Raw genomic sequence first — 15,068 nt, 5'->3', positions numbered from 1 at the left:
CGTGCACGCTTACAAGTCACCAAGTAGCCTATGTAACTTTGTGGGTGATTAGTTTTCCTGTATGACTAACATTTTAAACTATAGCAGCAGTATGAATTAATAGAAACAGAATACCTCGTCTATAAACTCAGCGTCAAACTTTTATTTCACAAAAGCAAACTTGACCTTGTTGTTCTAAAATATGATATCAAAATTTCACATCTGCCAAACAACTCAATAATTTAGGTTATACTTGTAATAAATCAATTGTTAAAACCACAATTCGTAACTTATCCCTCGTTCTAGTAACGCCACAATCGTCACAACATCGTCGATTGTTGAATAACGCGATTGAACAACGCGATTTGTGACGTAACAGTGCCCGCGGCGATCGGAATACGTGGTGCCATTTAAAGCTTGTCAGGCAGCAAATTATTTAAATAACGGGGATGTGACGTCACAAACCCCTCTATGGCGTAATCACCATAGTTTATTACGTAATTGTAACATATATTCCAGTAAGGCACAACGGCAACATAATAGTCGTTAAATGTAAACACAGTTACATTTAAATGTAGAAATGTGTGCGCAAACTACACCAACCGCTTTTGGTATTGTAGTGGGGGTAAGATGGTCCATGTGTGGTTATGTTTCAGGCTGGGGTAATACGGGACATGTTCTCTGTATCTTTTACCGTTCAGTTTGGTCGTAAACAAATAATATTTACAGAATCCTAAAAAACGTATCTACGCGACTCTAAAAGAGCGTTGTTAATTGTTCAAAACACGATTAGGAAATATGGGATGTTATGCACTGATAGTATCCATCTTACCCCACAGTAATATACAAACAGCTGTACTACAATGATCTAACCAAAGTATGGCAGTCCAGGGTTCCAGTCCCACAGCGGTAAACTTTGTGTGATTTGAATAAAACTTTGGTATAAATGTAGTCAATAAAGTACCAATGGGCATAAGGCTTCAACAGCAAAAAATGTAAGACTTTCACAGGAAGTCTACAGTTGTGGCTTATCCACATACTGCTTCAGCCTAAGATTTCTATGTTTCTGAATCATTGTGAAGATGTAGGGAAGAATCGATAGCCAGGAGGTCGCGCAACAGTGATCGCGTTCTAGAATATATAATGGGTAAACAATATAAAAAATTAAAATTATAAATTTTTGTAACATTACTTAAACAAGACTGCAATAAATCTCACTTGGCCAACAAAACGTGAAGGGAATTAGCAACAAATTAACAATCGGTAAAACTACTTAAATAAAAGTGTCATTTTAAGTATGGTTGCTTTTTAGATTAAGATATATTTGAAAGAAAAGTAATTCCAGAATAATCCATGCCTATTCTCACACTTACTGATGTTTCCTTCATTTTCTTCAAACGAGACAAAACACTCTCCACTTGTGGGCGATCTTGAGGTTTCTCGGACCAACATGATTGAAGTAACATCCATAAACGTTTCGTCGTGTTTCTGTGGATGTAGAAATTCATGCTCACTGTCGAGTTATAACATGGGTGTCTTCTTATACACCGGACACACATGGTGTATTCATACACCTCATGCTCACTGTTGAGTTATAACATGGGTGTCTTCTTATACACAAGACACACATGGTGTATTCATACACCTTATGCTCATTGTCAGGTTATAACATGGGTGTCTTCTTATACACCAGACACACATGGTGTATTCATACACCTCATGCTCACTGTCCAGTTATAACATGGGTGTCTTCTTATACACCAGACACACATGGTATATTCATACACCTCATGCTCACTGTCAAGCTTACCTCGTCACAGGAAACAAGGAACCTCCAGTATCAAGTTGTCTTTGAACAAACGACGGGATTTTCTCGTCCGTTGTCTCGGCAAATGGTGTTCCACCTAGTGACAGAATCTCCCAAGCCACAACAGCGAGCGACCAACTAAAATAGAGATAACATAATTGTAAAAATCATTGCTAAACTTTTGCAGGGCAATGTTATGTTTCATAAACCTCGTGCCTGAGTTACAAAGAATGTTACTAAGTGGTTAATTACTTCTACTGTGTGACCGATAATTTGGGCAACCCATTAGTGACCACTGGGTTGGAGGTTGGAGCAATAAACATTATTGAAAACTCACATGTCAGACTTGTCAGTATAAATTTTCGAAGCAAGATATTCAGGTGCGGCCCATCTTTGGCTTTTCTAGAATAAAACAAAAACGTTAACGTTGGTTTTAAAATTACATTATTGCGCTTGGTTGCTGTAGATACTTATATATACGTTACTTTTATACGTTACTGCATTACTTTCCAATATTACTACAAACGCATAAAACAAGAGTAACACATACACAACTTTAAAAACAGGAAAAACTACAATTTTATGCAAAATACACACGCGACTACAGACAAACCGTTACAACCAAAACAAACTGAACAAACAAATGAACCCGTTTTACAAATACACAAAACAACTCCATACATCTGTACAAACACACTCCAGCCACAACAACACGCCGTACTCACACATCTCCATCTTCCCCCTCCCTCCGCACAACATCCCGATATTTTAGGAACAAGCCGATCATTGATGCGAATATTCTTCGCGCATAAACCTCCGTGGACGACATCGTTCTCGTGGAGGAAAGACAAGCCATCGCATATTCCTAGGTGTAGTGAGGATATACTTGATTAACATAAGCGATTATTAAAATACAGACTGGTACGCAGGAGTGGTAGTGAATATACTTGCATAATATGAGGTTGGGTCATTAAGTTAAGCTCATAAAAGGAATCTCCCAACGCTGGGTGTGTGATCAAGCACGAGGTGTATGAAACAGAATACCCACGTTTAGTGGCGCAGCCAGAAAAAAATAAGGGGGGGGGTTTAATCAAAAAATAAAAAAAAAATTTTTTTTTTTTGGTTTAAAAGGGGGGGGTCAGGACCCCCGAAACCCCCTGGCTGCGCCACTTCCCAGGTTATAACAATCGCATTGATCCACCAAGCAAGGATATTTACATTTGTATACTTTAACAGCAAGTTTTATCAATAATTGTTCACACCTTTCCAGTTATAAGACGACTGACATTATGGGTTAAAACAAAGTTACAATTCCAAAAAAAGGGACATAAAATATATAAGATATATTCATTCATTCAACTTATGCACCAAACCATTCTCACCTATAACAAAGTTGGTGAGTTGGGATCCAGATAAAGTAGATATAACAGCCGAGTGGTCCAACATTCGACTACTGATGAGGAAATTACGAAGATCGCTCGATGCCACGTATTCCTGGATCACATATAATGACTCTGTAAAAATTGTGTTATAAGTTCACGATGAATGTATGTTTGAGTGTATCATGTATATCATGCTCTTCAATATATGCTCCCCTTTTTCATAAATAAACATATTTAGGATGAGAACAATATTGTATGAATGGTTTTAGGATCAAAACAATATTGTACAAATGGTTGGATTACTTTGACTTCAATTTGTATGACTGGTACGCATGTGTAGTGGTTTGAATGTAACCCATATAATGACTCTGTGCAAATAGTGGGATAAGTTGACTTTAAGGTGTATGTAGGTTTAAATGTACAAGTATAATGACTCTGTGTGGCTTGGTTAGTTAAAAGATTTGATATCCCATTGTACTGCGAAACATGGCTCGGTGGTTGGGTACTTGCACCTTAACTAGAGGGTGCTGGGTTTGAGGCTCGATGCTGCTACCGTAGTGGGTGTATGTGACCTTGGGCAAAACAATTAACAACCCAGTGTTTGCTAATGGGCTGTACAATTTATTAGCTATACAGAAAACAAAGTAACCCACAAAGTTACATACCTGGTCACTCATAAGCAGACACGAGGTGTATGAGCTAGTCTGTGTTATAACAACTGTTGTTGCCCCGCCATGCGAAGATAAATAAGTTACATATGTCATATGTGGTAACTCGTAAGCGGGCACGAGGTGCATGAAAAAGAACACCCGTGTTATAATGACTGTCGTTGCCATGCGGGGATAAATAAGTTACATACGTGATAATTTGTAAGCGGGCACGAAGTGTATAAATGGAAAACCCATGTAATAAAGCACACAAACACAAACACACACTGGATCGTCCCAACTTACTTTTTTCAACACAAGCCCCGAAAAACTTGACAATATTTGGATGAGCACATGACTGATCATGAACCACGTCACTCATGGTCATCACATCACGGGATGTCAACCTCTTGTTCTTGAACGAACCTGTGGAAACATTGTGTGTTTTGTTTTTATTGTATAACAACCAACATTCTATTCTATATGAGTGAGGTCCTACAGTGAGGCACGTCATGAGACCTGTGATTTAGTCCAGAGTTGCCCTATTACCCCAACATTGTATATGCACATTCTATTCTATATGGGTGAGGTCCTACAGTGAGGCATGCCATGAGACCTGGGATTTAGTCCAGAGTTGCCCTATTACCCCAACATTGCATATGCATATTCATGTGGACAAGGTCATACAGAATGATATCATGGGACCTGGCAGTACGCTGCTAATATTGTTCTCATGCTGCCAAGATGACCACAAATGTTACACATTTCGAAAACCATCAATAAGTTTACAAACCTGTATATATCTTTACAAAGCATGACCTTGGTGATCCCAAGTTGACCTCTCCCACTCCACTCCTCTCACTCTTTTCCTCTTCCTCCTCTTGGAGCCATTGCTCGATTCTTATTTGAGAGAAGTCTATTGGGTGCTGCGGATATGGTAATAATGTCACACTTTATTTTTTGGTTTAAAGGGGCGCATACCAACAAAAAATGAAAATTTGTATAGATGCTTAAATGTGGCGTAAAGGTAACATCGAAGTTTGCCAAAACAATACGGCTTCTATAAAAATAGAGTGGAAAAAAACAGCTGAAGTAAAAAAAATTCGGCTGTTTCAACAATTCATGGGATTTCCGATAAGGAAAAACTTCACTCAAATTTGATCGTTTCTGGTTTCTAAAATACTAGAGAAAAATCAAATTTTATTTTCGATTTCGTAAAATAAATGCATCTTTTTTAAGAATATAGAAAAATTGTAAAACATAAACTTAATTATGTTTAATTTTATACTCGATTTTTCGTTGGTATGACACTTTAACATATGGCTGACAATTTGGACTTATATTGAACCAATTGGTTGGAACAATTGTAGTTAAGTGTCTTGGCCAAGGACACATGTGGTCATAATGGTGTCAGCATCGAGCTTTAAATTCGTAACCTCTAAGTTATGAACAAGTGTGTGCTGTACAATATGCCACTGTGTTTCACAATACAGGTTTGTGATGTTTACAGATTTTCAATGCGCCATATATTATCCCTGGTAGCAACAATAGCAATAAACACCTTAATCTATTATGTTATGTATGGTACCAATATTAGTGTGTTGTAAAACATAATTACCTTAATTTGTTCCAACTCCCAACCTTGCACACGAGGGGTTGGGGTGGAATGCTGGTATGGGATAATGGCCGCAACATTTTCTTTCTTTGACTTTCCTGAGTCTATAATATTAAGATACTGACTTTGTAAAACAACAAATAAAGTGGATACAACAATAACCAAGGTGTAGATACATAAAAAGTTATAAAATCGAAAAACCAATCACCCATGAAATTACATACTTAGTAACTCCTATGCTGGCACAAGGTAAATGAGTTGACCTACCTTGCCGCCCCCATGATTGTACACATCTAATAAAATTAATTTACCATTCACTAATGTGTTAGATACACACAATAAACACAAGGCATATTTAATTTAGTACAGCTTACTAACGGGTAATTGCCCCGCCATGCAAGGATAAATAAGTTACATTCCATCAATATAAACCAGTAATGGCTATAGTCAACCAAAACAAATTCCACCTAGTTGATTAATACAGTACAGAAAACTTTACCCAGCCATGGCAGGTTTGGCCCTATAGTTTTTTTTTGCTTCTCTTCAGCGCATGATTCTTTGGCCTAAAGTTATTTGTATAAAACAATCAATGAACTTACTATTCATGACATCCAGTGGCGCGATATGTGGAACCTCATCGTCCACAGCTGGTGCTTTGATCATGTGACCATACCTGTCTAAACCGGATTCAAGCGACTGTTTATGACTCAGCACAGAGCTCGCAAAAGATGTTGAGTCATCTTTAAAACCAGAGTTGTTCAAATATCCAAAGCCGTCGTATTTCTTACCAAAGGACTGGGAGAGCTGGTAAAAAAGGTGATGTAACTTGACGGGGAGCACGAGGTGTATGATTACACCATGTGTGTCTGGTGTATAAGAAGACACCCATGTTATAACTCAACAGTGAGCATGAGGTGTATGAATACATCATGTATGTCTGGTGTATAAGAAGACACCCATGTTATAACTCGGCAGTGAGCATGAGGTGTATGAATAGTAAGAATACACCATGTGTGTCTGGTGTATAAGAAGACACCCATGTTATAACTCGGCAGTGAGCATGAGGTGTATGAATACACCATGTGTGTCTGGTGTATAAGAAGATACCCATGTTATAACTCAACAGTGAGCATGAGGTGTATGAATACACCATGTGTGTCTGGTGTATAAGAAGACACCCTTGTTATAACTTGATGGTGAGCATGAGATGTATGAATACACCACGTGTGTCTGGTGTATAAGAAGACATCCATATTATAACCTGACAGTGAGCATAAGGTGTATGAATACATCATGTGTGTCTGGTGTTTAAGAACACACCCATGTTATAACTCAACAGTGAGCATGAGGTGTATGAGAACACATAAGCATGAAGTAAGGACCGTTTTGGTAATATGTTATCCTAACTTTAAAGACAGGGCGACACTATATGTTTCAGTATCCAAGTTATATTTCTTCTTTTTTTCCTGGTGTTAGTTGTCTGTACAAACAAGCAGAGCCAATGTATAACTTGACAGTGAATATGTACACTAGTTATACAGTATAAATAAAAACCCATCTCACCACATAAGGTTGTTTAGAAACATCTGCACTTCTTGCTTTGTATCGTCTCATCTTAACAATGAGAAGTATAATAACAGGTATGCATAAGATGAATAGAGCAACAAATACACCAAGTGCTGATATACAGGTCATGCTGTCAATCACGTTCGTCACTGGCTCACTACATCCAATTGCTGCAATAAAATATAAGATTCCACTAGAGGTAAAGTACTCATCCATGGTTGCCACTCCCATGCCCACAGTCGAGTAGCTTAAGCTATTGCAGTGTGTGCATAAGCAGACATGACTTTTGGTTGGTTTGGTCATTTATATCCTCGTGGGTTGGAATTTGAGTGACTTATCCATGGTTGCCACTCCTATGCCCACAGTCGAGTTGCTGAAGCTATTGCAGTGTGTGGATAAGCAGACATGACTTTTGGTTGGTTTGGTCATTTATATCCTCGTGGGTGGGAACCTGAGTGACTTATCCATGGTTGCCACTCCCATGCCCACAGTCGAGTTGAAGCTATTGTAGTGTGTGGATAAGCAGGCATGACTTTTGATTGGTTTGGTCACTTATATCCTCGTGGGTGGGGACTTGAGTGACTTATCCATGGTTGCCACTCCCATGCCCACAGTCGAGTTGCTGTTGCAGTGTGTGGATAAGCAGATATGACTTTTTAGTTATTTATATCCTAGTTCTATAACCAATTAGAAATATCTTTCCCACATTATGACACAAAATTAGCATAACTCACATAAAGTTGTATTGACAAGGATCTCAACTCTAAGAAACAAAGTATCACTGTATCTTGTATCATTGCCCGAAGCTTTTGTGTTTTCCGCTCTCACCTGTTATAACACATGGCGTTAATTTCAACACCCAAGGCAGATACTGTATGTTATTGTTATCAGAACAGACCATTTGGGGTTTCTAGAGTGGAGTGTTACCCCAAAGCATGAGGGGATTCATGATTTGGCACGACAATTCTAAGCCTGACGGCTTTTACCCTGCTGTTATGTGTCTATACAAACAAGCAGAGTCAAAGTATATTGCATTCACCACATTAATCAATGAGGTTCCCTATGTTTGACAGCCACTGGTTTTAAAACATTATAAGAATATCACCCCAGGTTTTTTCCTAAACTTTAACACAACACCAAGCCTCAAAGGAGGGTTTGTTATCTTTTTTACTTTCCTATATGAAATTTACACCACCTAGTTTAAGATTGTTTTAAACTCTTAGACCACCTTAATTACAAAGTTTCTTTCATTCTGTTGAAGAATTTCTTGATTTTTTGCCAAAACGAAACCACTCGGAGATATTTCAAATAATGGTGAATCATCTAACATAAAGTTAATATTTGCTGAGTCACCCTTTACTTGGATCTGCACGATATTGCCAGCTAGTGTTCGTACCAAGGAGAGATCATCAATAGATTTAACAACAGCTTGGCTGGAGAAAAAGAAAGCAATGCCTAAACGTGATTCAGGTTTTATGTACCTTGTGAAGTTGGTTTTAGGCCAGATTTAGCCCCATTACCCCAACACCCAGGGTGCTATAACCTATTTATTGACCACTGGGTTGGTGCAAGTATTGTTAAGTGCAATGCAATCACACCAAAATAGTGGCAGCAGCATCGAGCTATCGAACCTTATATTCTCTGTTTATAAATACATTAGGCCAGAGTTTACAATATATTAGATCTGGGTTGGCCCATTACCTCGACAACCAGGGTGCTACAACCAATTAATTGACCACTGGGCAGGAATAATTAGGGCTAAGTGTGTTACACAAGGGTACACCTATCAGTATGAAGCCTTAAAACCTCTATCATCTGGCTACAATGCAATCATTCTTATCTATGTGCGAGTGATAATAATACATAGCTTACACTTGGGTCAGATTTGTAGTTAGTATTTCCGGTTTAGTTGAGACGCTCATTCTACCTTGAACATGGATTTGAACGGTTGCAATCGCCGACATTCTTTCATTGTCACTTTGACTCGCCTGTTAACAAACAATGTCCATTCATACAAACAATCAAACATTATATAGCAACAAACATTGAATTCCTAACAGAAAGAAATCCTAGTTTTTAAGGGAAATATTTCTAAGTGATGTTGAATTATAGGTAACCAACCATATAACACATTTGGTAAGGGTAGCTAACAACATAGTAAAAGCTATTTTGTTGTACAACTGGGGGCTCAAACATATGTTATCATTGCTGTTTTAAAAATTGGGGCGACAATTCACTTTAAGCACTACTAATGTTACTTTTAAAGGTGGCTGTACATAGTTACCGGAATTCCTCCGTTTTGTCTGTTTTGTCCAAATTCGCTGCCGCATTCAAAACTCGATAATGGGTTTGCATACGACTTCGCAAGCGAATTCGCATGCTGAATACTGTGTACAGCCACCTCAAGGCTTACACCATGTTATCTGAATATTGGCGCATTCTGATGTAACACCAAGGTTCTAAATAGTATCACGATTTAAAGTTTTTAAAATGTCACCTGAGGCAACCCCCTAACATGCTTATGGTTACAAGTTCTGGCAACAGCACATTACCCTTAAAACTTCATGTCTATGTTCATACCTGTACAAAGACTTCAATATCTTCAGGGGTTCCAGTTTCAGGCAAACTTCTTCTCAACCTTACACCCCCTGTGCTTGGTTCAACAGTGAAGTAACTTTCCAATCCTTTAGGGTTGACAGCAAGCAGTGAGTACTTAATGGTTTGTCGAATTTGAAGATCAGGATCTACCGCGTATAACTGTGCAGGTTCAAGCACCAAGACTTTGTTTGACTGGAATAAATATTTATCATTGTGGGTGGGTGGATGCTATATTCATATGAATGAATGCAACTTATGTATCCCTGTGTGGCAGGGTAACGACAGCCGTTACAACACAGGTGTTTTGTTTCCTACACCTGGTGCCCGCTTACAGGTCACTACATATGTAACGTTGTGGGTGATTGAATATTTTGGAGGAATTTTTATTGTATCGATGACAGTTTAGGCAACCCATTAGTGACCACTGGGTTAAGCAATTAGCATTAAACGTTTTGCTTGAAAACACATAAACCTACAAAGGCTACAATGATGACAGGGATGCACGCGTTTTGAACAAACCGTAGACGCACATGGCACATTATTACACAACCTAACCATAACAAACATACCTTATTCCCCGCCACATTCTACTTACCCTTGCAAACCTATTGATAGTTGTCTTATAAACCGGGTTGACACATTTACCCGCCACTTTTGTGCAAGGTTCAAAAGCTGGAGGTTGGTCGTCCCCATCTTCCACTTTGATCTGAAAAAAACTGTTTTCATTTACATTCAAGTTTGATATACACAGTAGTTATTATGTATCTAGTCACTTTAATTTAAAGAAATGTTGGCCGTTCAATTGGTCCTAGTAAAGAATCGTTCTGCTATCCCACCAATCCCTAACTGTAACCAAACTGTAACTACTAACCTCTAACACTTTTCACCAGCCTAATCTGTAAGGTACCAGAAGATTCTTCACAAGTGCCAAAGGTTTTTAACGTTACCAAGGTTATGCCAACACAATAGTTGATTTTCGGGCAATTGTATATTACATGCTTTGTTAAAAACATAAATCGGCCCTCGTTTATTTGAATCGGATTCTGTTTCCGGTTCCCGCCTAAACTCAACTTACCGTTACCATGGTTTTCATAGTTCGAGTATCACCCGTTAGATGTCGCCCCACGTCACGGACCTCAACACCCAGTTCAAGGGGTTGGGTCATAGTTTCGAAATCCAGTTTTTGCGTCAATTTAATTTCTCCAGAAGATGGGGAATTAATCGCAAAATAATCGGACGCTGTCTAAATTGAAAAATAAGCAAGACAGTGAATATATAGTAGGATGGGGGAAGATGGGACACCTTTAGCACAGAATATCTAAATATCCTGATTGTGTTTTAAACAATTAACAATGATCTATGGGAGTCGTGAAGATACATAATTCTTTGAATGTTCTTTGTTTACTACTAAATGGGACGAGAAAATAGAATGGAAATGTGTCCCATCTTCCCCCACCCTACTATATGTAACTTGTTCATCCTTGCATAGCGAGATAACACCAGTGGTTTTACACGGGTGGCCCGTTTCATACACTTTGTCGCCTAGTACCCGTTTCTAAAATTCTACAAAAACATGATTTGCTTAATAAAATTATTGTAATATATAATATTTAGCTCAGCAGTTGGCGTTTGTAGTAACAAAATTGTTTGTGCATAAGATCAAAAATTATGTCAACATTTTACCGATCCTGGAATGACGTAATACGACCTATGTGAGACTTTGTCCAAGTCCGATGACGTCACATTGAAGATTGACGTACCAACTGACGTCATCTGTAGATAAGTTCATATTATTGAAGTCGTAACATTGTATGTGACGTCAAAGAGCACCTCCAACGCTTCTAATGACTGAGTGGTTATACTAATACCGATATTTATAGTTGTAAGTGTCCTTGGAAATATATATATCGGCCTTCAACCCAGTGGTCACTAATGGGTTGTCTAAATTTACAGTTTTACAGAAATAATTCGACATAAAGTTACATATGTGATAACTCATAAAAGCTGGCACGAAGTGTGAAACAGAACCCTCGTGTAATAACGATTGTCGTTGCCCCGCCATGCAAGAATAAATAAGGGGTATATTTAAATTTATTTATTCATCATAGTGTTTACCTCATTTACAGATATGACGTAGGGTTCACCAACAAACAATGGATCATTGTCGTTGACGTCTTCAACTTTGATTGTGACGATGATTGCTACGTCATAGATGTTCGTAATGGGCGCCGAGCACAAGATGGAAACTTCAATGAAGTCGACTCCATGCTGCCCCTGTGTGGTAATACATATCATGCTCGCTGTCGAGTTGTAACATGGGTGTATTCTTATACACCAGACACACATGGTGTATTCATACACCTCATGCTCACTGTTGAGTTGTAACATGGGTGTCTTCTTATACACCAGACACACATGGTGTATTCATACACCTCATGCTCACTGTTGAGTTATAACATGGGTGTCTTCTTATACACCAGACACACATGGTGTATTCATACACCTCAAGCCCACTGTCGAGTTATAACATGGGTGTCTTCTTATACACCGGACACACATGGTGTATTCATACACCTCATGCTCACTGTTCAGTTATAACATGGGTGTCTTCTTATACACCAGACACGCATATTGTATTCATACACCTCATGCTCACTGTTGAGTTATAACATGGGTGTCTTCTTATACACCGGACACACATGGTATATTCATATACCTCATGCTCACTGTCGAGTTATAACATAGGTGTCTTCTTAAACACCAGACACACATGGTGTATTCATACACCTCATGCTCACTGTCGAGTTATAAAATGGGTGTCTTCTTATACACCAGACACAAATGGTGTATTCATACACCTTATGCTCACTGTTGAATTACAACCAAGGTAGTATGTTTATGGCTTAAATCCTTACGTCGTTATCTAACATGATGTCATCGTCCACTCGCAGACTCAATGTTTGTGTGACGTCATCAAAGTAAATCCACGATTCGCAAAGTTTTTCACCACACATGGCGCCCTTGCCATCTAACCGAAGATCAATATTTTTGTCATCACCTTGAGTGTTCCCTATGATGTCAAGTTTGCCCAAAACCCTGTAATTAATAAATGCCGTAAGTATTATATTCTATTGTATGTGGGTGAGGTCCTTGTCGACGATTTGGGATTTAAGCTAGATTCTTCCCATTACCCCACACGGCATAAGTACCTTTAACCTTTATCTTTATCTACTCGTCTAGATTCGAACCTGGTACCCACGGACTACTATAACGTTGGTTGGTCAGTAATGTCCTTGTGGGCGGAAAGTATGTTTAAAATGTGTAATATACGATGCAGTTTGTACATCCTATTTCCCTGTGAATTCACATGCCTTAAAACCATGGCACTTTCTATAATATGGAACTTTGTTTATTTAAACAAAGGCAATGTTCTTAGAACTAACATAAAGTAGGGTGGGGAAGATGGGACACCTTTTCATTCTATTTTCTCGTCCCATTTAGTCGTAAACAAAGAACATTTAAAGAATTATAAAACCGTATCCTCGCGACTCCCATAGACCGCTGTTAATTGTTTAAAACAATATCAGGATATTTTGATATTATTTGCTAAAGGTTCCCCATCTTCCCCACCCTATATACTAAATACCTATTATAACACAATTAACAAAAATATTATACTTGGACATTCTTGCGGCACATAATCCGCCATAACAACGTCAACCCGGATGTACAATAATTAGATTAACACTCGTGATATTATCCTTATTGATTAATTGAAGAGCACTTAACACAATGAACATATAAGCCGACGGTCGAGTTCTCGTTAAGTTACATTGTTATAATATTGTGATGTTTTATATAACTTAAACACAATAAGTTTTAAAATCTAAATAATGCCATTCTCACACTAAAATTATAGCGTCAGCGACTTAACTGTGGGCATGGGAGTGGCAACCATGGATAAGTCACTCAAGTTCCCGCCCACGAGAACATTTCAAACCTAAATCTACATCGTACATTCTACTAACCCATAGGCACTAGGTTCGAATCTAGGCGAGGTAATTTACTTACGTTCCATTCGGGCTGTTCTCAAAAACGCTGAAGAAAGTTTCCATAAACCCATCTGAGGTGGAACATAAACGTTCTTGTGCGTTTGCTGCGATAAAACAACCAGTTTATTTTTTTTGGATTGGCAATACTGGGCATAATAACAAGGCTAATATGGCCACGATACAACTTGTACGCGTAGTTTTTCAAGTATATATTAGGTTAGGGTAAAATGGTCAATGTTTTCATTCTGTTTTATCGTCATATTTTAAATTAAATGAAGAATTTTTACAGAACTATTTACCCGTATCTTCACGACTCTAAAAATGCGTTATAAATGTTAAAACACGATAAGGAAACATAGGATATTATGTGTTAACGGTATTCCATCTTACCCCACAGTATATTACACGCTACATCTATACAGAAACAGTATACAATACAATCCGTATATAACATATACGTGGTAACTCGTAAGCGGGCACGAGGTGTATGAAACAGAACACTCATGTTATAATGACCATCGTCGCCCGCCATGCAAGGATAACTAACGTGGTAAGTCATAAGTGGGTACAAGGTGTATAAAACATGTCGATTTCCGGCCACACGAGGATAAAGCAAGTACACACATATAGATTACCTTGAAACAGAAGACAAAGAAGCACGAAACTTGAAACTCCCAACAACAGCATATCACTTCCCAAGATAGCAAACCAAACAAGTGTATATTGTGTTGACAATGTGACAATATATTATTACTTTTTGCTTCTATTGTTGTTGTTTAAAATGTGTATGGCTCTGTGGGGGAAGATGGACATCTTTAGCACATAACATTCAAATATCCTGATCGTGTTTTAAACAATTACCAATGTTTTTTTTAAATTCGTCTAAGGTATACGGTAAATTCAACGTATAGTAGGGTGGGGAAGATGGGACACCTTTTCTTTCTATTTTCTTGTCCCATTTGGTAGTAAACAAAGAACATTCAAAGAATTATAAAACCGTATCCTCACAACTCCTATAGACCGTTGTTAATTGTTTTAAACACGATCGAGATATTTGGATATTATATGCTAAGGTGTCCCGTCTTACCCCACCCTGACATCCATCCAAAACGCTTTAACATTGTACCATTAACTTGCACTAACTTGTGGAGCTGCCTAAAAATTAAGCAAAAATAAAAATCATTCTTAGGCGAATAAATTTCTTCAACTACAATTCACGCAAGTAATTTTAACTGTTGGCATATCTAAATACTTTCTAAATTCAGCGGTTTATTAAAGTTCGTTATTTCTATACAAATATGAATATAAAAGTGTTCTACTTCTAACTTGAAAGCAATAAACATGAAAATATTGGAAGTCTGGGCGTTGGGGTGATGGCCCAAATCTGGTCTAAATCCCAGGTCCTCTATAAAGCACCTCACC

At 38.2% G+C, this 15,068-nt stretch overlaps 1 protein-coding gene across 1 annotated transcript; it reads right to left on the bottom strand.

The window, feature by feature from the left end:
- Positions 1 to 117: 117 nt before the first annotated feature.
- LOC149740904 (uncharacterized) lies at positions 118 to 14,705 on the bottom strand. Its single transcript, XM_089873456.1, has 22 exons — positions 14,282 to 14,705; positions 13,666 to 13,750; positions 12,510 to 12,690; positions 11,710 to 11,868; positions 11,278 to 11,367; positions 10,670 to 10,837; positions 10,190 to 10,300; positions 9,577 to 9,786; positions 8,869 to 8,984; positions 8,225 to 8,429; positions 7,731 to 7,824; positions 6,994 to 7,166; positions 6,030 to 6,234; positions 5,434 to 5,534; positions 4,609 to 4,741; positions 4,122 to 4,241; positions 3,169 to 3,300; positions 2,512 to 2,651; positions 2,124 to 2,188; positions 1,790 to 1,924; positions 1,353 to 1,467; positions 118 to 1,110 (listed from the first exon to the last, which is right to left on the bottom strand). Exons 1-22 carry the CDS (start codon positions 14,331 to 14,333, stop codon positions 1,051 to 1,053), a joined length of 2,850 nt encoding a protein of 949 aa, XP_089729582.1. The 5' UTR covers positions 14,334 to 14,705; the 3' UTR covers positions 118 to 1,050.
- Positions 14,706 to 15,068: the final 363 nt, after the last annotated feature.

Source organism: Ciona robusta, chromosome 2, assembly GCF_009617815.1.
Source record: "Ciona robusta chromosome 2, ASM961781v2".
Taxonomy (NCBI): Eukaryota; Metazoa; Chordata; class Ascidiacea; order Phlebobranchia; family Cionidae; genus Ciona; species Ciona robusta.
Note: the sequence above shows the minus strand (reverse complement) of the source record. Positions and strands in the feature narration are given on the sequence as shown.